The 23,944-nt window shown below is 43.1% G+C and overlaps 1 protein-coding gene across 2 annotated transcripts in view; it reads right to left on the bottom strand.

Moving 5' to 3' along the window:
- The window catches only part of stard9 (StAR-related lipid transfer (START) domain containing 9), a 47,699-nt gene that overhangs the window by 3,340 nt on the left and 20,415 nt on the right, over positions 1-23,944 (bottom strand). Inside the window, exons 4-31 of one of the 2 annotated variants that reach the window (XM_037796494.1) lie at positions 23,433-23,549; positions 23,245-23,277; positions 23,071-23,132; positions 22,344-22,456; positions 20,286-20,428; positions 20,035-20,102; positions 19,743-19,840; positions 19,403-19,615; positions 18,411-18,508; positions 18,243-18,320; positions 17,885-17,959; positions 16,212-16,391; positions 15,175-15,226; positions 14,694-14,819; positions 13,722-13,804; positions 13,488-13,549; positions 12,829-13,022; positions 12,166-12,646; positions 5,260-11,964; positions 4,803-5,006; positions 4,535-4,718; positions 3,499-3,645; positions 3,209-3,308; positions 2,802-2,968; positions 2,546-2,610; positions 2,178-2,380; positions 878-957; positions 307-465 (exon numbers count right to left, since the gene is read on the bottom strand). In XM_037796494.1, the coding sequence (XP_037652422.1) occupies positions 307-465; positions 878-957; positions 2,178-2,380; positions 2,546-2,610; positions 2,802-2,968; positions 3,209-3,308; positions 3,499-3,645; positions 4,535-4,718; positions 4,803-5,006; positions 5,260-11,964; positions 12,166-12,646; positions 12,829-13,022; positions 13,488-13,549; positions 13,722-13,804; positions 14,694-14,819; positions 15,175-15,226; positions 16,212-16,391; positions 17,885-17,959; positions 18,243-18,320; positions 18,411-18,508; positions 19,403-19,615; positions 19,743-19,840; positions 20,035-20,102; positions 20,286-20,428; positions 22,344-22,456; positions 23,071-23,132; positions 23,245-23,277; positions 23,433-23,549 (10,290 nt within the window). Of the gene's footprint in view, positions 1-306; positions 466-877; positions 958-2,177; positions 2,381-2,545; positions 2,611-2,801; positions 2,969-3,208; positions 3,309-3,498; positions 3,646-4,534; positions 4,719-4,802; positions 5,007-5,259; positions 11,965-12,165; positions 12,647-12,828; positions 13,023-13,487; positions 13,550-13,721; positions 13,805-14,693; positions 14,820-15,174; positions 15,227-16,211; positions 16,392-17,884; positions 17,963-18,242; positions 18,321-18,410; positions 18,509-19,402; positions 19,616-19,742; positions 19,841-20,034; positions 20,103-20,285; positions 20,429-22,343; positions 22,457-23,070; positions 23,133-23,244; positions 23,278-23,432; positions 23,550-23,944 lie in introns of both variants that reach the window. The other variant, XM_037796493.1, reaches the window with a different exon arrangement.

The raw sequence follows: 23,944 nt of genomic DNA, 5'->3' as shown, positions 1-23,944 counted from the left end.
CAAAACAAGAAAACTTAGTTTATATATTTCTTAATTATTAAACCACCAGCTAATGCCAGCTGGGTTTTAACTCCTGCACACTTTGAAGGTTGTACTGAAGTGAATGTTACTTTTTCCTCAAAGCCTGTGTCAGAAGCATTTTCACACAAATGTTTTGAGACTTCCACATTCACACAGACGACCATTATCAGTCTATGATCAACACAAACATCCAAGCTTTTACTGGCAGTTAAAATGTAGCTGTGTTGCTTGTGAGCACAAATCATATTTTAGCTGACAGATTAGTTTATAGCAACCGTATCTCACCTGCAGCAGGTAGATGACCCTGGTGGCCTCCTGTCCACGACGTCTAATTGGCTGCAGGATCCAGCAACTGGGCATCATCTCCCCTCGGACGGCGTCCACACTGGGACGAGGCAGAGACTCCTCGAACACAGACTGCATCGCCAGCACGCACAAGCCACCCTGAGGCAGAGCGAAAGAAAAAAAAAACACATTAATAAAACAGGCAGCGCAGCCTTTTGATCAGGCAACTGTATATTGACACTGATAACCAAACAGGTTCCTTCCACGCCCCCCGCCTCTGGGTCAGTGTTGTTTATGCTCAATGTTGTTTCTGTGAGCAGGAATGTCCAAATAGTATGTTTTACATTTTGTGGATGTCACACTCAATGCCACGCTGTTCATCTTAAACTGGCCTTCATTAAAAAAGACAGCACTGTCCGATACTTGTTTCCTGCCAAACTAATATGACAGTAAATGGAATTTAAAGTGTGATTTTGTATCCAACCGTGCTGCAAATGCTCAGTGGACCTTATACAAGGGCGACTAGCAGTAATCATCAGGACCGGCTGGTTGATTTTGCAGCTGTGCTTACCTGTTTGGACTCAGTGCTGATGCAGCAGAAGTCTCGCGGCTGGCTGAGGTGGCAGGTGGACGGATCTGTTAGAATATAAACTAAACAGAAAGACAATGTGTCAGATAGGGATTAAAATGGTTGATGGAAACCTGGAAATAAAATAAAATATAAAAGGCAATAGAACCAAACTTTTTTGCTAAACAAGTTTAGAAGGCAATTTATTTCTCAACAATAAAAAAAAAAAGGCAAAATGACACATTTTTCTATAAAGATATGAGGCCCGATGACGTTGCAAAGGTATTAAATTGCCACATACTGCAGGTGTGAGAATGGAGCTGGTCATGCAATACAATAAGCTAGTCAGTGATGAATGGGACTGTGTACTGTGCTGTACTATACATAGCTAATGGCTGCAGACGCTCCAGAGGCTCCTTAAACACCTTGCAAAAATAAAAATAGTTTTGCAGCAAAGACAAATTTATATTTTTTATAAATTTATTTATATTCTTGCAACAATACAAAATATTATTTGCAAGGTAAACTCTTCCATCACATCAAGCTCACTTTGCAAATAACTAGTATTTATGAGTATCTTATAAACTGCTACTTCCCTTAATGAGTATCTAATCTTAATGTTTCAGGTCTACTGATTATAACAATTAACTGGGATTTCAGAAAATCTGCTTACAACATTATTAACATGCATCACATCACATTCAAGCAACCCTGTACTAAACAGTGGTGGAGAAAGTATTCGGATCCTTTAATTTAGTAAAAGTAGTAATAACACAATGTAAAAATACTACATCAAAACTACAACATCCAAAATGTTACCTAGGTGAAAGTATGAGTAGAATCAGCAAAATGTACTTAAAGTATCAAAAGTAAAAATGCTCAATGCAGAAAACAGATTTTATAAATATAAATATAAATATATATATATATATACACATTATATTATGAATTATTACTGATCAATTAATGTGTAAGTAGCATTTTACTTTTGTAGTTGGATGAGATGGAGCCAATTTGAACTATTTTATATACGGTTGGGTAGTTTAATCCAAAAATATCCATTTTATAAATTAAAATTTCACATAAAATACATATTTGTCGGATTAATGTGGTGAAATTTCCCGCTGAATTGCAGCAGAGTAGAAGTATAAAGTGGAAATACTTAAGTAAAGTACATCTACCTCAAATTTGCACTTAATTATAGGTCTTGACTAAACTTACTTGTTTTATTCCACCACTTGTGTACAGTAATGTATAGAAACCGTGTGAGGATATTACAGACTAAGCAGACATGTTAGCTCACCCAGCTGAGTGCTGTCATCTAGTGGTCGTGTCCAGACAGAACGGACTGACTGATTATACATGTGGCTCTTGGACAGCTGGCAGATTATGTTCCACAGACTTTCCAGAGGTCTATCCAGCTCGCCGGCCCCAAGGAAACCGTGGACAGACGGGCTGGAGGAGGGCTTGTAGTAAGCCTGGATACCCCGTTCTTCTCCCTGGTGCCTAAATAAACACAGACTTACTGTAAGACTTTAGCAAATGATGGATATTTGTGATTTTTAAATTAAGCCTTCAATTTGCAGCTGGTTAATCTCACAGAGAGGAAGTCCTTGGCTTGAAGGTAGATAATTTTTGAATGTGTTTATTAAAGAGAATGACTGAGCTCACCTCCAGCCTGCTGTGGCCTTGCCGGTTAGCAGGTTGCTCAAATCCCCAGAGGAAGCTTGTCGCACCTGTGGAGAAAGAAATTTGCACTTAAATACAACCGTCTGAAAGAGTAGATTAAAACAGGGACAATCATTATGTTTAGTCAATAACATTGGCATTTAAAAGGCTGGGTGTTGGGTGTTTTTACTGAGATAAAAAAGCAGTCTGCACAGCAAAGACATATTCTTTAAATCAGCTCTAAACTCAGGTCTGTTACCTCGGCCAGAGCTCGACCGAAGAGACTAGATGTGATGTCCTGATAGGTTGTGGATATGGAAGAGGAGGAGCCAAAGGAGGCGGTGCGTTGACGTGAACAAGTTGGGGGTGATGGAGATGAAGTCATCAGGGGCTCGAACCCGGCGACCGGAGGCTCATGGCGGACATCTAGCAAAACACATGGTTGACATGGGATTTCATTACAGAGAATGCAGAGGAGGGTTCAGTGTCGCATCAGTGACAGACAAGGGGAAAACTACTTTGGAATCATACACTGTATATTACTTTCTAAATTTAAAATGACGTCAATGATGCTTTTCATCGGAACATTTTTTTTTATTAAAGACAATTTGAGCATACTTTTGCCCACAACTGTTTGTGTTTTGTGAATCACAGTGCAGTTCTTACCATGGGCAGACAGCCAGGCTCTCTGTGACTTCACACTTTGAGGACCACATATAGGAGGACGTGTCCTGACCTTCAGCCCTTCATCCTGGATCCCTGTGACCTGAAGGAAAAACAGTAACAACACAATTACCCTCTGTGTTGCTGAACAAATTATTAAAGATGAGCTATTTGCTCAAAAAACAAACAAAAAAACATTCTATTTACAGTCTTCGGATTTTCAGTTGTAAATTCTTAAATCTATTTTATCTCAATCTCAATCCACTGTAATGTGTTACCGTTAGTGTACCAACCTGTCCAGTCAGAAGTGGTCTGTTGCCGTGCTGGAGCTGGGCCGTGTTGCCGCTGTTGTACCCTGACGTTGGTCCAGAGGAAAGGCTCAGGCTGGATCCTGTGCACAAGGTGCTGTTACTGATTCTTGTCCGATGCCTCAGGTCATCCTACCCCACACAGGGACATGGGAGATAAAAAAAAAAAACTTAAACTTTATTACATTCGTCATACCTCTGCATTTAACCCATCCTAAGCATTGTAGGAGCAGTGGGCTGCTGTAAAGCGCCTGGGAAGCAACTTGGGGTTCAGTATCTCGATGAAGGACCCTTCAACATGCCGGGAAGGAACCAGGGATTAAAGGATGACCTGCTCTAACCACTGAGCTACAGCTGCCCCCAACTACCTGTGAAATTATCTGCAATACTGCCGAGTCGTGAATAAAACCCTAAAAGTCCATAAAAATCCACTTAAAATATCTTGTATTAACCATATTTATCCATTTCAACCTATTTTTTTGGCAAATAAGTTGGAATCTTATATAATCAGAGGGAAAAAATATACGTATATACAATTTTTTTCTGTGATTGATAACTTATCAAACCCATCTAAGAGCCAAAACAATTTATCGATTAATAGATTAGTCGATCGACAGGAAATCAATCGTTGACCAGTTTGATAATCTAGTAATCGTTTACCTCATTTATCAAGGAAAACTCAAAATATCTGCTGGTTCAAACTTGTCAAAGAATTTGCTGTTTTTCTCTCTTTTAAATGATTAAAAGTCAAATCTCTGTGTATTTAAATGATTGGCAAAGACAAAACAATCAATTTCACAAAGTTATCTTTGGCTCTGAGAACTTTTGGGCATTTTTCACAATTTTCTGATATTTTGTAGAACAAACAATTATTTGATTAATAGAATAATAATCAGCTCTTATCTGGTGCTTTAAGCGAGTTGAATTAAGGCCAGAGAATTGCTATTTGTTCTTTCTGACTCGGGTCTGAACTAAAATGTTGTGGCAATGAGAGGAAATTAGTTATGACACAAGAACTGACCTTGGCTTCCTGAGACAGGGCCTGCTGCTGAAGCCTCCTCTTCTCCTGCTCAGTCCTTTCTCGCAGTCGTTCTCGCGCCTTCGCAATCTCCGTCCTTGCTTCCTCCCGGGCTCGGCTGTAGTCACGCAACAGCTGCTCAATGTCAGACGGACACTGGCCCTCTCCTCGTGGGGGGTTCGGTATTCTGTCATTTACATAAGTCAAGTTTTGCAACACTAAACCTGGAAACATTTGTGTTTTAAATTTATGAGTATAGTGTGTATCTTACCTGGTGCTGTCTATCACCTCTTGGCGGAGCTGTTGTAGGTGCTCTTTACGCCGACTGGGCATGGCGGCAGACACCTTGGAGGAGGAAACAGCCTCTTGCGGAGAGGAGCGGGGATGTTTGCTGGGACTCAGACTACGAGCTCTCCGGTAAGTCTGGAGACGTTCCTCCCTCTCCAGCCTCAAACCCTCAATACTCCTGCGGTGTCTGAGAGGAACGATTACAAGAACATTAATGGGGTACAGCTGCTTGTGTTGAAACAATATTAAACGATGATGCACTGAGAAGTTTAGCCTATTTCGTTAAATAAAAAAGGAGGTTGTAGAAACTACATATTTCTCAACTCAAGCATTGTGCTGGCACCAGTATTGACCATTTTTAAACTAAACCTAGCCCTAATCAGTTGAAGACAACTGCGTTGTATCAAAATAAAGAGTATTTGGGTCATTTGTATCCTTACCTATCATACAGCTGCTGTTTGGTAGACGTCGATGTCGGTGGCTCCGGCTCTTCTCTGGACCTCGGGGACAGCATCTTCAACAGCGTATCCGTCTCTCCGAGGCCGTAGTGCAGCTTGGCCTCCGTCAGCTCCACAGTCAGCGGCGTCGGGTTCGCGTTGAGGCTCACCGTCGCCATCACCTGCTCTCTCTCCTGTCGCAGCCTCTCTATCTCTCTTGTCCTTCTATCGCTCGGCACCGTGGACTCTACATTTGAGCCGTAGCTCTCCATCTCGCCCCACTCGGCAGGGTTTCTGCTCCCGTCTTTGGTATGAAAAGTGGCCGGTTTGTTGGACTGTTTTGATTGTTGAAGGTTGATGCCCGACCAGTTGGTGAACTTGTTGTGCATGGGCAAGTCCTCTGGGGATATCTCGTGGTGTTGACGCGGGGACACGCTGGTGATGGGTTTAATGTTCACGAGGACGTCGGTGTTGCACTCGCTGGGTGCCAGTGACACCATGTCGTCCTCCTGAAGTTGAACAGTCCCGTTGCTGACCGGGGACGGACTGTAGGAATCAACGCAAAAATCTACAGAATCATCTTCAGGTCTTGTGTAGCCTGATGTCTTTCCATGTGTAGCTTTAGCCGGCTGTTTGTGCACATCAGTCGGTCTTAATATGGGAGACATGGCGATCTGCCTTTTTGCTGAAGTAGAAGTCCTCCACTGCTGAGAGGTCATCTGCCATTTGGAGTCATTATAGGTAATATTTCTCCTGTCAGTGTCTGTACGTCTATCCAGTGATGAACTCATAGAGCACTTATCAGAGCCTTTAGGGCTCATTTCACTCACCTTCTCAAGTGATACAGATTCTGATGTACAAGAGGAAACATCACCAACCTGTCTGGGCATTTGCTCATCCTCTGAAACTGTTGTGCACACCGATTGTTTACTAGAAGACACAGTAAGGTTGTCTTTCTCAGAACGGTGTGTATTTAGTGTTGATTGGTTTCCTTTCTGCTTCAAACGTAATCTTGTTCCAACAGTTCTTATGGGAGATGATGCACGGTCTGTGTATGTAGCTTGTTTCTTTAAAGAAAGCAATGGGTCATTTCTTACAGAGGGACTGTGATTTTCTTGGCAGCTGTTTTTCGATGATCTGCGGGAGACTTCAACACTTTTGTGGCACAGTGCCTCGGGCGTGCTTTGCTTTGAGCCTCTAGAAGAAGCAGATCGTACACGTCTTTGAAGTTCACCTGCCGTCTTTACAGGAGGTATTTTATTCTCTGATTGTGAGGCAGACCTTTGTGCTGCAGTGTTAAAGCTCAGGTCAGGCATGCTCTGCATCTTTTCATCTGCACTCTTCACCACACGGTGCGCATTCTTGTCTTGGGATACACCGACAACCTCAGAGCCGATCACTTTGACTATCACATTGACTTCATGAGATTTGGACTTTTCACAAGTAGCAACTTCCTTTGCTGCTGATGTTGAAGACCTCTCCGTCTGGATCCCAACATCTACGGCTGTTTGAGTCGAGCAGTGTCTCTGTGTGCAGTCGTTAGACTCACTGTGAGAGATGCTGATATTTGACATGTTGACACTCCTCCTCGGACTGGACTTGAGGGCTTCGCCGGTTCTCATTCCCTGGACGTCCCCCAGCAGGTCGGAGGTGCTGTCGATCAGCTTCGTGAGGTGAGCCGACATGCTTTCCATACTGGCCCACGTTGGAGATTCTTTAATGTCCACTTTCTTTGTTGCAGGTACGTCAGTGTTGCTCCTTTTGTGCCGCTCTCTCCTCTTCGGAGCACTACTGCCGTTACCAATATTTACCGTCTGAAGGCCACGCTCAGTTTGAGTGCCATGCTCAAACGTCCTCCTCCTTTGGGCCTGTGTTTTGCTGGCCTGGGATTCTTGCTCAGACGAGTACACAAACATAATTTCATCCACCTGACTGGAGTTGTTACCAAAACCGGCAGGAGCATCGCTACTTGAAGAACTGCCGGTCACCGTCAGATTGGCTATATGATTGTGAATATCAACAGATGCCTGTTGACAGGGCGAGAGCTGGGAGGTTTTGTTCCCTTGTTCCTTATAATCCTCCATACTGCTAAGCGTGCTGGAGAGCCCCTTGCTGGTAGCGTAAGTGCTCAGATGGGAATAGAAAGGCGAGTTCTGCCCGTTCAAACCGTTGTCAACGCTGCAGCATCTTGTTATACGTTTCTCAGCGCTGTTCAAAAGCGGAGATTTACAGGATAGGTCAGCAGCACTTCCGAACGCTGGGGTCTTATTATAACTGTGTTGGTTTGAGTCGCCGCCTTGCCGCTGGTGAAAAAAAGGGTTGATGTCACTGGAGGCAAAATGCATCGCGGAGTCCTGTTGTGATTCACTTCTCTTTGCATACAAGGTGATTTTTTCTACAGTTGTCCTTTGTGATAGTGCTTGAGGGGGTAAAGAGTGTCTTTTTGAGGTGTAATCTCTACTAACTTTAACTTCACTTTTGCCATGAGATCCAGCAGAACAAGTCTTCATTTTGCTCGCTGACACCGTAGTAGAAACATCTGCTTCGTTACTTCTACCCTGTCTGACTTCTTCTTTACCATTACTCTGATCGCCAAGCTTTACCCATTTAGAGGAGAGTCGGCTGTGATGCACTCTGGAGGTTATGTCCTCCTCATCCTCATCTGACGACTTGGGAGAGAACTCAGAGGAAGAGGTGGGATGAGTCTGGATCTTACTCTTTCTGAGCCTCTTAGACTTGGCCTTTGTAGACATAAGAGAAGGATTATCCTGTTTATCACCAGATGTGTTTAGCTTAACCTGTTTGGACATCACAGATCCATAGCAACTGGTATTTCTGACAGCATTCCCCTGTGGACTAGACATACTTGCTTCATATTTTGACTCTGCTAAGAGCTTTGGAGTCGATGTCTCTTTGTCATTTTTCATGGCAGAATCTCGTTTGCTGTCAATTGGAGTATCCTTCACAAATTTGCACAGTGAATCGGACGCATTTTGGCATTTGTTGTGGCAATTCATATCGACCAAACAAGTCTGAGCCAAGTTATTTGTAGGAGTCTGACAGCCGAACTCATCCTGTGCTGTGACACAAGGTTTATCTCCTGCTGTGTTGGCTGTTTCACTATTTCCATCACGGCCAGGAGAAACAGCCATAGAGGCACTCTCATCAGTGGGTGTGTTCTGGCTGCTGTGACGTCCGTGCGGTTTGAATTCAAGACTTCCTCCATCTGATAATAGTTGTATGGCTCCAGATGTGTCAGGACTATTTTGGAAATGTTGAATGGTCCTCGGTGAGTTCTGTTTGTGCGAATGACTGTCTTTATGTTCAACACTGGATTTGGCTTCCATACCGACATCAATTACATGATTACAGTTTCCTTTCGCGTCGCCCGTGGTGGAAAGTGTTTCATGGGGTATTTGGTGAAGTTCAGGATTCACAGCAGGGGCATCCAAACAGCCCTGGGTGTCCACTTCATTCAAGCATGCATCATTGATGAAAGGATTTAGTTGCGATGTTACTTTTTGTTTACCTGAATCATTCATTTCTTGACACAAAACATCTTTCTCCACAGCGTTTCCTTGAGAATCAATGGATTCACTCATCAAGGACAAAATAACTGGTTGCAAAGTGGGGTTGCCAGAGTGCTCAGACTCTCCTCTCTTTGATTGGACGCTGTTGTTTTTGGCAGAGGACTTTTGGAAAGCACAATGATCGATTACTGGCTTGTTTGATGTCACATCAGAGAAGTTATGAGCTCGGTCAATCTGTGTTACTTCAGTGTATTTAAAGTGGAAGTTGCTCTCATGGCTAGTCCGCAATTCAGCTGGAAGATGTGATGCCACATGCTCATTTTTGTCCTCTGTGTTTTCACTTGTCCTTTCCAGTGCAAGGTGTTCACAGAAGATTGCTCCTTCTTTCACCTGATCACTCATTTTATCTCTCAGCTCTCTTTCTGTCCATCTATTTTCATCACTGCTACAGCCAAAATGACACACAGAGGATGACAAGCTTTGACTTTTTCTCTTCCTGTCATCACCGCTGCCAATCAATGACAATCTCATGTGCTCTTTGACCACTTCTGAGATTCTCAGGTCAATAGCGCTACAAATAGCATCTGATTTGCATATGTGTTTTCTACTTTCTTGATGTTTTCTGGGGTCATCAATTTGCGATTCCCCTCCTTTAGTTTCTGCAGCTTCTTCCTTTATTGTTACAGCTTCCCTCTCTCCCACAGAGATACCACTCTGAGGACTTTTGCCACCACATTCAGAGTCCTCAAAGATCCGTCCAAGTTTCCTGCTCATGGGATTAAAAACTGGCAACGCCTCTGAAGCCACTGTGTCTTGTCTAACGCTGCCATCAACACAAGCAGAATCAAATCGGGAGCTGTCAGCTTCCACGGCAGATTGTTCCCCTTTTGAGTCACTGGTGTTATTATTGTCATCAGGCCAAATATCTTCCTGGCTGCCAGCTGGTGCGGAGCAGAAAGTTACCAACTCTCTGCCATTGCTCCTTTTGGGAATTTTCAGGCTGCCCATGAAAGCATCCTGCTGGTCTTTGTTCCTCTTCCTGGAATTTTTACAAGCTGATTTAACAAGCTCCTGCTGTAGTGTAATGTACTGCTCAATGTCTTTGGTTTCAGCCTCATCCAAAATGTTGTCCCTTGTAACAGATAGATATTTGGTGTTCCCAAACTCGATATTTTCCAACTTTTCTGTTGCACCCTTTAGACAGCATAGTACCTCATCTTCAGAGGACGGTTTGAAGGCACGTGCAAGGTCAGACATCTCGTTCAATACTTGACCTTGGTTAGTAGGACTTCCTGACGTACACATTTCAGTGTCAGAAGACATCGTAGTGTCAGCGGCCACCATGTCAGCGACATCTGTGCACACATGAAGGACTTGTACTTGTGATGCTTGTTGTTTAGCGTAGTGAATCTCAGTGGGTGACACACAAGCGGTTTGATCTAAAGTCGGTAAGGAAGCTGGACTTTTGATGCTGCTGTGGTGTTGAGTATCCATATCTGCCTTCCCCATATTTTCTACTTGTCCCTCTGATTGCTCTACACAACATCCTACGTCCGTCAGGGCTTCCTCTGGTGTTGTTAGAATCTGACAGTCTTGAAAAGTTTCTGATATGCCCCTTGAAATTTCAAGACTGTGTTCCTGCACGGTTACATTTACACACTCAGTGCTTGTGGATGTTGAGCTATAGCTTCTAGATCCACTGTGACAGTCTGAGAGGTTCATACTGGTTGGACTGGGACTGCTGCTGCTCTCTACGCCTCTGAATATCATTTGTCTTTGGAAAGGCAGAGAATCCTCGTGAATCCTGGGGCTGTCTGCTGCGTCAGTGGAGGACCAGGCGTCGGTGAGTGCCAGCATGTTTTCTGGCTCCCTCACACTGCAGCTGCTCAGGGAGCGTGGGCTGATGGTTGAAGTGGTTTGCATGTTCCCAAAGTCCTCAATCAATTTGTGTACAGTGTCTCTGCCTCTGGAATCTGCTGCTAATGGGTTGTGGCAAGGAGGTTTCCCTTTAGCGCCGCTGTGTCTTGATTTTGGGGAGTCTTGCTGGCTCCAGTACGCCGCTGCTGGGATTACCTGACAGTTGTCACAGTCTAAACTGACCACTGCTGTTGTATTGTGCCGCATGGATGAATGGGAACAATCTGTCACCAGTGAGTAAGTTGGCATCACTGTGTGGCTAAGCTTCTCCACTGTTGAGTGTTTCCTACTCCTCCCCACAGCCAGTGAATCCTTAGACATCTGACTGTCTTCGCTCTCTGCTTCACTCTGAGCTGCTTCCTCGTGTCTCAGCTGCTCTGCCAGCGCTGTCACATAAGCAGAGGACAGCGAATCAAGAGAGAAAAGGCTCTCACAGTCTGACGTTCCTTCATCTCCGTCTTCCTGCTCTTCCTCCCATCCCATCAATCCCTGCTGTCTCTCGACCCATCTGCTGGTCTTGCTCATCAGAGCCTCGGTACTGTGCCACCGCCTCTGTTTAACGTGCTCAAACAGAGTCCTTTGGTCAAGCTCCTCACATGAGACCGCTGTTTTAACTTCACATTTGCCTCGGCTCATCTTGGTATCTTTGAGGCTCCTTCTTTGTCTCCAGTGAAATTTGCTTGCAATCCTCCCCAGAGGTTTGGGGCTTCGTCCTCCGTTAACACCCGATGGTGGTTTCCTGAACACTTTGGACAGAGCGGTTTTTAACCTGGGCCCAACAGAACGAGAGAAAGTCTTCCTGATGGTTTCCAGTCCGTTGGTACCAGCATGGGGTTGAGTTATCACATTCAAGCAAGGGACAATCTGAGAACTGGTTTTACATGTTGTGGGTCCTTGTATATTTTCTTTGCTGACAGGCTGCAAAGTAGCTCCAAGTGGCGACTTCAGAGTAACCGGTGAGCTCTGATCCGATCTGTTCTTAAAAGACAGGTCTCGATTTGGCAGCAGAGGTTTTCTTTCTGGTCGCTCCCGGCAGGGCTGAGCTTGGGGCTCCTCTTTGGCAGCTGGTCTGAGATTTTCAGAGGAGCTTACTCTACTCAGACAGGCTTGACTTTGTCCTGAGAAGAGCGTAGCGGAACAACTCTGGGTTCTTTCCCGAGGAAGACACTCATCCGAAACCCACTTCCTGCTGCCGATGGAATCAGAGGTTGTGGAGGAATTTGACGTCAGTTCTGTGGATCGGTTTCTCTTGAGGAAGTGTCTGTCGAGGAGAGAAAAAGAAAGGCTAATTTAAGATCGAAATTTAGGAAAATATTTATAAATAGGAGATACAAGCAACCACAAATCAGACAGATAAAAAATGAAACTCTGAAACATTTTGGACTGTATTAGCCCGTTAGTTACGCTAAGAAGTTTGCCCTCCACGCAATTAACTCTACAGGTTTTATGACTATGTGCTTACCTGAATATAGGGGTGTTCTGCGGGTAGAGCCGGGACAGAAGGTCTGCAGAGAATGAGTGTCTACGAGAAACAAATGGTCTTCCTCTGAGCTTTGCAGGGGACCCCAGTTCAGGAGACTCAGGGCTGTCAGGTCCTGGAGGCAGGGCCCTCTCCAGCTGCTGCAATTCTTTCTTAGCTTCCAACAGATGCCGCTTGCGGGCGATTCTCTCCAGCTGGTAGTGCAACTTTTTCCGACGGATGCGGCTCTCGGAACGGCACAGGGCGTGATGCTTCAGCAGCTCCTCCTGCACCGTCTTCTTCCTGGCCCTTACCACCTGGGATGGACGATCCGCCGTCTGACCTTCCTGGTCCTCAGACGCATGTCTTGCCACTCCCTCCAGGAGGGGTGCGGGAATAAGGTCGGTCTGAACTCCAGACTCTTGGGTGCTTCTCAGCTCCACAGTTGTTAGGCGCTGTTTCTCCTGCAAAATCCACTGCTGGACTATTGGGTGAAGATTTAGAGAAGGGAATCAAAAGGGGATCTGCACACCATTTATCAATATACTAAATCTGTTATCCAGTTTGCTATAAAAAAAATATCTAGAATTTTAGCTTGGATTTTGAAAGCTGACAGTTATCTGTATGAGCAATAACTCTTTTTGTGTAGGTGGAAAGACGACTTACTCTCACTGTGCTGCTGTCGGAGGTGGGCCTGCTCCCTCTCCAGCTCTCGCTCACTCCTTCTTTGTTCAGCCTGAATCTCCTGTCGCAAACTCTCCACGTAGCGCTGCTGTTCCTCCATACGCTGCCTAGCTGTCGACTCCTCACTGGGGGAGAGACAGGCACCCAGCTGGCCCGGGAGCTTCACTTCTTCGACACTATAAAACACATAGATCAGGGTAAAGTACAAAGTCAGAAACTGTGATTGAAAAAAAAAGAACAGAAAAAGTGAAAGAAATCATTTTATCTCACCTGGGTACAATTTCAAGTCTAGAATTTAGCAGTTAGTTGGTGGCAGGTTTAAAGTAAAAGCTACTGTTGTTAGTTTTCAGTTCAGCGTCCCCACAGTCACCAAGCAACGGCTGAGCCTGTCCTGTAAACAGCTAACTGGGATTGTTCACGAGGGTGGGGGCTACTGGAAACACATGCCATCTCCACCAACTGAACTGAATCATGAAGCATTGCCCTACTTCTACAGCATGAACATGGTACAACACATGTACCTCTTATCAAATATGTATGTTGCATGTTTGCGCAGTAAGCTCTCTGTGCACCACACAGTATACACAGAGGGATGAATATTGTGTTGATCTGTGAATTTCTTTTTTGGAGGCAGTGTTTACCTGTGGTCAGGGGTCAAGGGGCAAAGGTCAATGTAGGTGCAGGTCATGCCACCTTCACTGGCCTGAGAACAGTAAAGAAAAGATCAACTTTAATATTTACCAGAAATACAAAACAAACAATCACAACTATTCTCAGAACAGATATGCTGTAGAAAAAGGATCTGAAATAATATTGTGTATCACCAGCATCATAACCAAGAATATCATTTTCGCTTTCAACTGAGCAGCACCCACCCGTCTGCGTTCCCGGAGGACGGCTGCCTCCGCTGGGTGGTTGAAGCGAAACTTGTGCACTCCTCCCAAGGTGATCACCGTCCCTGGAGACAGAGAGACAACTCCTTCATCTCAAGCTGTGCTCATCCTGTAGCAGTGTGTTGATGTAAGCGGAGGACAGTGGGTGTATGTGGTGCACTGAGGGAGTGGGACAGGGTGTATGAGTGTGTGTGTCTATATGTTTACCCATGGGAAGAATATGTGGACCTTTAAGTGTGCGTGCATATATAATTGTACATTAACCCATATATGTTATCAAATCTCATCTGTTCAGTGTGTTTATGATTGTACATTAACCTATATATGATATCCAGCACAGTGCAACAATCATATGACCTTAATGCTCAGTGTCAAGTGCTGCTCAATTCTGATTTTATGCATCATTGAATATTTATGTCTATTCTGAAAACATATGCAATGCAAAAAAGATATTTGTGAAGTTCCTATTGTTGCCAGGTTTCCCCTCAACCCGTGTCTCGCGCTCTCATTGGCTGTAGCTTCCCCAAAGACTCCCCGACAGATCCAGATATTTAGCATGCTAGATATCTGGAATGCATCTGCGATGCATTGACAAGCCTCTCGGCTCGCTTCTTTTAACAGTTCACACATGGCTCTCGAGCGCCGATGTGTGAGCGCCGAGCCAACATGGATTTGCCTCTGATCTGGGGCTTTTGTCCGGGAGCTCCAAAAACTGTCGGCGAGTGGAAAATCAGGGCTAAAGTCACGTAGTGTGAACTAGGCATAAGCTAAGCTTTCTAAAGGCAGTTAGTTGCATACCTGCATATCCACAAGGCTTGGATCAGACATTAATAACATGCTACAACTTTCCTTTTTGCTGTTCACTTTGACTACAAAGTGTCTCAGATGTACGTAAATAATGCAGTGGGAACAAGACAGTGTGAACAAATTGTTATGTTGAGGACATGAGCTGACCTTGAGCCAGACGGCAGGGCTCAGTGACCTCTCTGTCGTTGAGCAGGCAGACGCAGCCCGGCAGTGGTCTGAGCGTTACCACACCTCCGTGGTTTTCAATCTCACAGCTGGAGTTGCCCTGCAGAACTAGAAACACAATCGCACATACTGATTTAGAAAGCTGTGTCGATGCAGCTACTGTACTTCTAAATATATTCAGTGCTCAATGCAGCAGAACAGTCCATTTTAAGATATACAGTATAATGTTTTACTATGCATTCTCGTGTATTCTGCCATATTCCATGTTTTGTACAGCGTGTTTTGTTTAAAGCTGCGAGTTTATTGTATATCTACTCTGGGATATTGCATGGTTGTAAGATACTTTGAGGATTTCCACTCTTATAATGTACAACAGTTGAGAAAAAAAATCTTCTTATACAATTTGAAAAGGAATATTTGCAGCTGGATGAGGAAACATTGAGACCAAATGAATAAATAATACCTATTTGTGGTTCTTCAAACTGTTCCTGAGGTCCTATGTGGGTAACTCCTTCCTGTAAGAAAAAAAAATGATGTGTAAACATGGCTGCTATATTTAAAATCTACATAAACATCAAAACAACTGTTGAGCATACACAAGCAATAGTCGATGTAATGACAAGAATTTTACACGACGATTTGGTGAACTATTGTCCTTTCGCTTCTAATCTTCCACTTAGCCGACAGAAAAAAATATAATTTGTTTACTTTGAAGTCTTATCTAATGGGATTAAAGGCTTTCTTATATGGTGTCAAGACCACATGTGTTCCCAGGTGGCCTCAGCTCTTCACATGCAGGAAACAGTGTAATTGTCAGGCCTAAGGGTATGCTTGTCATTGTCAGAATCAGGACAGCTTAAGCTCCCCTGAGTCCTAGCCTCAGAACTAAGAGCCTCTTATCCAACCGAGCTTTATGCATTGCAGAAGACACACACACACACAGAGAGAGAGAGAGAGATGGGAGATCGACAGGACAGTTGGAGGGTAGAGTGAAAAGAAAAGACAGTAGAAACGCACCTTTTCTCAAGAGTTTTTCTAGCAGAACAAAGAGAAATAGTGGGGGGAGGAGGAGGAGGGGGAAGAAATCTAGTAGAGAAAAAAAGAAGAAGATGGTTTTAGTCAAGACAGCTGACAAATCAGTAACTTGAGAGCTGGAGAAAAGTAGAGCAAATGCAAAGAATATCAGTTTGTGGGAGTTTGCGTCATGTTGTTCAAATGAGTGGTGTGTCTCTGGGGATGAAAAAAAATGTACAAAGAATGAAACAGTGTGAAAATACACGCCTAATACCATCCAATACAAATAACATGCATAACACTATTAATATTAATATTGAGTACTACACTTATACAAGTAATTCTGATACCTAAACTGCATGTATTCTAATATCATCACTAAAAACACTGCACAGAATTCATAAAGAAAAGAACAAATAATACCAACATACAACAACACTACTATTTATGGACACAACATGTCCATTTGCTTTTTTATCATCATACCCTGAGGTGATAGAAGACGACCCCGGTGCTGAGAACATCTCCATCGAGAGTAACCAGATGTGGTTGGAGGGAGTTGATGAGGAATCCGGCCCGGTCTCGGTTGATGTCCACGCTGTACTGCTCCAGCAGCTCCTTCTTGTCTCTCCAGCTCTCAGACCAGTCCTTCGTCAGCTGCTCCACCTGAGGAGGAGACATGGATGAAGACGATGAAGGAAGGTAATTAAGACCGGGGGTTGAAAACAGGGTGGTAAATATCTGTGGTCAGGGAGATAATGATGATACCAATAGCAGCAACTACTACTACTGGTATTTTCACTACTACTTACTACTTTAAAAATTAAGATTATTTACTATATTTAACAATGTTGCAAAGTATATTTGTACAGTTTAAAGGAATATTTCACCCACAAAATGACCTACACAATGCCCCCATTTACTTCAATTCATCACGACTTTTCTTCGTTGATTGATTCTTCGTTCAACTTCGTTTTCTTCCAAGAATTCAAGGTAACACGGGGTAACTGATATATAAATGATCATTTTGTGGTAAGTATTCCTTTAAACTCCAATCTTTCCCTTACATTTTCCAACTTCCTTTTAAGAAGTTTTAAAGTCAGAAGAAAAACTAATTGTGTGACAGTGTGTCACAGATATGTGGGATGTTTTATAATGGGATGTTTTTTTGTATTTTTCAAGAAACAATGTCCTAGTTACTCACGATAATCCACAGACCTCCTTGAGAAGATTTCATTTTACTATTTTCTATTAAGAAAGATCCTCATCAAGGCAGAAGAAGTCGAGAAATAGTAGCCAATAATTAATTGAAAATAAATTGCCCTTCTTGGGATAAATGAATTTGAATCAATAATCCCACCATCTAGGGGGAAAAGGTAATTAGATTAAACAAGGGGTAAGTTGGAAACTTGTTTGTGTGCTTCTGCAGACCAGTCAAGTTTCAGTTTACAGCCATGTCTGTCCAAAATGTCATCACTTTATCATTTTATCCTGTTTGAAATTTGTGTGAATGTGTGATAATTAGCATATGAATTCTTGAGTTATGTCACAGTGACCACCAAAATGTAATCAGTTCATCTTTGAGTCTGAGTGGACGTTTGTGCCAGATGTAAAGAAATTCCCTCAAGGCATTCTTCAGATATCATGTTCACGAGAATGGGACGGACGTGAGGTCAGAGTGACCTTTGACCACCAAAATCTAATCAGACGGATAGACGTACGGACAACCCGGCCTCAGCTGTTGCCGGTGTAGAGGCATAAAAATGTTTAATGTAACTTGTGTGAACGGATCTTTTAAGTGTATAACATGCACATTTACAGATAAACCTGCATCACATTTTTCCATCTTTTCTAAAACTTTGTGACTTGACTAGAGTTTAAAAGTCAAAACCTGTCAGTTTGAATAATGCTTGGTCATAAAACACACATTTATGATGACGGATGGACCCATCCACAGGTCAGTGAGGTTAAAGATGTCAAAGGGAGTAGTCATCGTAGGGTGAGGCTTTATGTGGGGCGCAAGGTCCTCCGCCTTCTGATTATATGTTGCCCTGTATTATCTTCAAAGTTAAACTAGTGTCAAACTCATGATGCTTGATGTGTCAAGGACAACTGTATCTGTCAGGCAGATGAAACCATGTGTGTCCACTCAGTGTTACCTTTAGTTCGTTCTGCAGCACGATGTCAGACAGACTTCCATCCCTCTCATCGCTCAGGGATGGACTGGGATTACGCTGCTGTCAGTCAAGAGGGTGAAAAATGATCAGTCAAAATACTGTACAAAAGGAAAATGTCACATGCATTTCAATGCAATCATTAAATCTTTACCACACAGGGGATTAAAACTGTCACAAAGACACAAAGCACTGTATTAAGCCTTTGCTACAAAAACTTGTAATGTGGGATCTCTTTTATTCAAAGCCTTACAGTACTAAGAGAGCTTTTTTGGGGGGGTAAACCCCATAGGGTGTATCCCTGGGAGAGTTAGCGCTACGCTCTGACGATAAAAGGTCATACCATTTCAAAGCTGAGCAGCATGCTCTTCAGCCTGTCAATCTCCTCTCTCAGTTCCCTGATGAGCCGAACACTGGCATCCTGCACACAAATCAAAGCACACATTGACCTACTAAAAAACATTTAGATCAAACATTAAGTCTTGGCGTCGGACTCTAAACAGCCACTGACCTCATTAACCCGAGGCTTGTTGACAATATTTCTGGCATGGGCGGCATAGCGCAGGGTGCTGAGGGTCTCGTTGTAACTGTTAGCGGAGGGTGAGACCGCTGCAACACAAACACACAAGTAAAGACACACACACACAGCAATTCGCACTCACATCACAGGAAATAAGTTTCATGAGTGAGACTTAAAGGACCACACCAGGGGTTTTTACCAGTGTGGTCACATTACTCAAACCTTTTTCCAAAACACAACCATTACTTTTTAGATTTAAATTTCAGCCAGCCACTTGATTACATACAAAAACATTTATCTTCATCAAAGTTACATTATCTTGTTGTGACACTGCAGCAGCTGTGATGAGCAAAGACTGTTTTAAAAAGACTTCAATATTGGGGAGTTCAAGTGCTTGCAAGAAACTCTGTAACAAAAGAGACTTTAGAATTGGATGGCAATAAAAAATATATATATTTTCATTTTCACTATCAATTACTCCTTTTATTTTCTGTTTGCCTTTACACCAAATTCACACCAGAGCAGCGTTGAAGTGCGGCCTGCTGCGAGCTGCCATGCAATGTCTATGAATAGCTGCGGTTGCAAAGTGTGGCCAAAAAAGATCAACTTTTACGGCGCATTTCCACCAGATCCGGTGATGGAGGGCATCTCTACGTTTTCCATTAATTTCCAATGCAAAGCAGGGGAAGCAGACGCCCAGTGCCCAGCGGTGGAAGTGTTGCTTGTTCAGGCGGAATAACAGAAAGTTTATGAGCTGCCATGTTCTTTGAAACGGCGAGCAGAAAACCAGAGACCAATTAGGTGCCAGGTGTGAATTCGGCGTTAGGGTTTTATATTGATACAAAACAGCTCATGATCGCACCATTCAACTCTACGCTTTCAGTTAAAGCTTATACATAAAAGCACATTTTATAGTTAATGAACCAAATCATGCAAAATCACAGCCATGGTCCTTTCACAATACGGACATCTCTTCCACTTACTTGCAATCATGATGGTCTTAGAGTTGCCGCCCAGGCTGTCTTTCAGCAGCCAGGTTAGGACGGAGTCTCGGTAGGGGATGAAGCAGTGCCTCCTCCCTCCTCCTCCTCCTCCTCCAGACAGGGAGCTGCTGTGGCTTCCCACCGTGCTGCCATCGCCCTCAGAGGCCATGCTGTTGATACTCTGACAGCTGCTGGACATCTGGGAGTTCTGGGCTGCGGAGGCAGAGGGAAGAAAAAGTACAAAAGGTTGAGGGATTTATAAAGGGAGTGTTACAGAAGAGAAAGGAATACTGTGAGGATCAAGGAAATGTGGAGGCCCATGCTAGATTTAATCATTTACCAAGAGCAGATATGACGATGCCCAAAGTGACCAGCGACTTGTTGATGTTAGAGCCCTCTGTCAGTCTATCTCTGCAGTAGTGGGGGTCTGCTCGCTCACTGTCAGACACAACATAAACACAACATGAGGTTCATGTCATTCACAATGATTAAACACACAGATTATCCAATAAGAAAAGTGGAATATAGAATTTCGAAAATCTCAGGGCATTAGCCCATATCCACTAGGGGGCAGTTTAGTCAATGACTTTCACTCAAAAGAAACACACAACAGAAGGAATGAATAGTTTCACCTCCCAGCCAAGTCCACCAGGTTAATCTTGCTGACAGTTTCTGAGGGAAGGTTATTTTCTAGGATTGCCTGTAAAGAAAAGACAAAAGTAATCAGACTGGCATCTGCATAATGATAAACATTGCACCTGAAAATAGATACTAACAATATGAACCGCACAAGAGCAATAACTGGCAAAAGTTAGAAAGAAGATCTTTAACAGATGAGTGTAGCTGCATATAAGCTGATTGGAGGGCTGAGAGAGATGATGACCTGTGTGTACTGGATGGTGAAGATGGCGTGGGATCTGCTGCTGGCGTCGTGGTTGTGGGTTGCTGCTGTGATTCGGTTGGCGATGCCTTCCTCCAAAAGGTCCATGGCCTGCTTGCAGTCTGAGACCACGTGCTGCGACAGATCTGATTAGAGAGAAACAGAATGCTGAGAAAACTTAAGCAAATAAACCAAGAGTGGTAGAGTACTACTACCACAGTGGGAAGTAATTCATGTGAAACTTGGGGTGGAAAACTCCCTGTAAGAGTAACAGCAGTACAAGATGCACATTATGCAACGGTTGGGAATTAGAAAAACATATGTCATTTTATAGAATCTTCTAAAAACATTGAAAGGAATGAAGCTCAAAGATAAAATAGGATGTATGTTTCACATTTTAAGCGTATGGTTATGTATGGCTGCCATAGGAAGATAAGATACACTATTTGACACTTTAGTAAACATGAAAAAAACATTTAGGCAGAGGAGTTAAAAACCAGAGAGATAGAAATGTGAAAAAGACACAAACAGGAAATAAGTCTCATCAATGCTTGCTCACGCTTGATTCGTAATATTTTCCCACAGCATTTAGCGACCAAAAAACTCCAACAATGCTCTACTTCCAGGCGTGAATCACATATTCTAAGAGGCTGTTAAACACATGCGCACACAAATTACCACAGAGCCTCATGGTGCAATAAGATGTGGTTACTTATACTTGTTTTAATATGAACATTTAACACAAATATTTGAATTACTTCAACAGGATGTGAGTGAAACACTGTTTGATGGACACGTGTTCATGGAGAAGAAGTAAAAGCTGGGAGCCCTAAATGTGGTCTGTGTGTGTGTGGTGAAGTGTTCTCCTTGGAACCGCGAGGAAATGACTTCACTTCCTCTGGTCAACTGGGATTTCTCCTGATACTGACAATGAGTGGATGTGGGGCTTTAAGCATAGAGAGGCGGGCGGATGAGAGAGAGAGTAAGAAGGAGGAGGGGGGAGGATGAGTAGACAGAGGGAGAAAGAGAAAGAGAAAGAGAAAGAGAAAGAGAAAGAGAGAAATAAGAAAAGCTAAAAGAGGAGTCTGGATCAGAGCCAGGACGGACAATTCTGGACCAGATCAAAAGCTTAACAACGGAACAAATTTCCACCCCTGACCACATACCACAGTGACTTATAAACTAAACTTACAAGACACGAGCATTACTCAAAATACTGCAGACTATGTTACACATCCAAGTCCATAATTTGACAAAATTATGTGTCTGAGTGTGTAGAGAGAAGATTTAACCTTTGGCATCCACTCTCATCTTCACTCTCTTAATGTAAAGTGTTTCAGACAGATTATTTTACTATATGATTCACTGCTGAGTGTTTGCATACATTTTATAAATGGTCACGCTCATAGCCCGTAAAAGCACCTAATCATTAAGACCATAAACTTTTAATATGCAAAGTCCTACTGTATGTCTGAGACATAAAGTCGCTGCAAAAGATTATTTAAAACAAAGTTCTTCCTGTGCACAGATTTTGTCATCTTATTTTAATCGTAGTAAAATTATCCTTGTAGGTTAATGAGAATTTGAAGCCTCTAGTTAAATATTTAATCAGTTAGACAGACAGAAAAAGACAAAAAGCAGAAATGATCTGTTGATTTTTGAGCTCAACATTTTTGTGCAATTACACCAGGAACTGTGGGGTCATATTTGGATATTGAATTTAAATTATACTTCAGTTAATTTGTTTTACTTGTTATGCGTTTTTAGGAAATGTCTTTGTACAAACCCTTAGCTCTCTACCTTTTCTGCACAGGGGTTTTATGTCTATGTGTATGTATATACAGTATATACAGTATATATACACATTGCACAAAAATAAAGTAAATACAAATAAATAAAACATCAAAAGAGTTGCAAGAGTTGAGAATCAGCATCTTATTCTTGCTGAAATAGCATAGAAAGGGTGCCTTTTGAATTTAAACTGAGTTTAGCTCTTGGAAGTACAGTATGTCTTTGCTGTCTACTTCACAATGTACAGATGCAGGTGCCCCGAACTCTCACCTTGTACATAAGGTCCTTTCTCAGGGTGCTCTCTAACTCTCAGGGAGGCTCTCTTCTTCTGCTCTCCTCCTCTCAGCAGGTCTCGTACACGCTCGTTATAGATCTCCAGGAAGCTGTAGGGAAAGAGGGATAAATTAACATCCTGCTATGAAGACACACACTTGATACGATGTAAATGATGATCATTTAATGTTAATATGCCTGTATACAGTCCCATTACACATGATGTAAGTTGTTTTGTAAGGTCATCATCTGCATTTTCCAAAACAATCTTTAAGTTTACCTTTCAGGCATTCTGCCTTTATTGGAAAGTTGACAGTACAGAGAGACAAAGGAGGGGGGGTGACATAACACAATTGACCCTGGTTTTATGTGAACCGGGTCGTAGTCATGGTTACATGGTCTGCGTTTTAGAGCGCTGGTCCAACCAAACGACCCAGAAACACAGTCTGCTATGGAAATTATTTTTCTTTGTGAATGAACGGCAGGATGATCCCCATAAAGCATAATATCTGCTCTAACACTGCCTTCAAGATGTCGAGGATGCCTCCAACGCAGACGAGACAATCCAGTTTTTGATTTGCATCGTTTTGCCTGCAGCTTTGCAGCATAATTGTTCCACAAGTACCCGTGTAATTTGAATATCAACATCAGGAAACCGATTAAAATTGCAGATTAAAAAAAGGGAAAGACAATCACACACAGTCAGGCCTTTATAACACAGTACCTGATCTCCACTCTGCTTGAGTTTTGCCCATCAGGAAAAGTGTCTTCAGACCTAAAGAGACCCTGCAAGGGGCGGAGAATCGCAATTTACTTCATACGACAACAACAATGGATACTCAAGTAGTTGAATTATCAGTGTGCTCACTACATTGAAGTGTACAATCCACTGGCTTACCTGACAGATCCGAGGGGTCAAGCCAATGGAGTCCTGGAGAATCATACAGAAGAAAACAATGTTCACATTTGCTTATTGTCAGTGCAGCATGGTGTGGGTTTATACTTTGTGTGACAGTTGCATTGCCTAAGATGTGCATGGTGAGTATGTATACAATGCCATGCAGTGATTTCCAGTGTCCTCCTCACCGGTGTCCCCATCATGGTGTACGTCTTTCCAGATCCTGTTTGGCCGTAAGCAAATAGACACACATTGTAGCCCTCTGAGGCTCCGGAGAGCACCGACACACCCAGATCCTGGAACACCTGAGGAACATTAACACACCCTAAATCACAAATACACAAAAAAAGACTTAGACTAAGATATGTCTATAAATAACTGGGTGGAGTCAGAAATGTCTAGATAATTAAGAAGGGTGCTGATTCAGGAGTTCAAATATACACATTAACGATGCAAGTCTTGTAAGTAAGACTGGCAATGCCTGCAAACACATCTGAAAGCGTGTTTTACTAGAAAAGTAGGTGCTCTCGTAGGGTGTTTACAGTGTAAGCCGATGTCCTTGATCTCACTTGCATTGTGTTTTTACACGAGTGTAGATTTACACCAAGGTTTCACGATCACAATGCTGTGGCAGCGGGCCAGTGGCGGGGAGGTAATGTTGCTTCCTGCTGAGGTGTTTGGGTAAGGAGCAGGGAGGTCA

This window comes from Sebastes umbrosus, chromosome 16 (assembly GCF_015220745.1).
Source record: "Sebastes umbrosus isolate fSebUmb1 chromosome 16, fSebUmb1.pri, whole genome shotgun sequence".
NCBI lineage: Eukaryota > Metazoa > Chordata > Actinopteri > Perciformes > Sebastidae > Sebastes > Sebastes umbrosus.
This window is presented reverse-complemented; position numbering and strand designations above follow the sequence as displayed.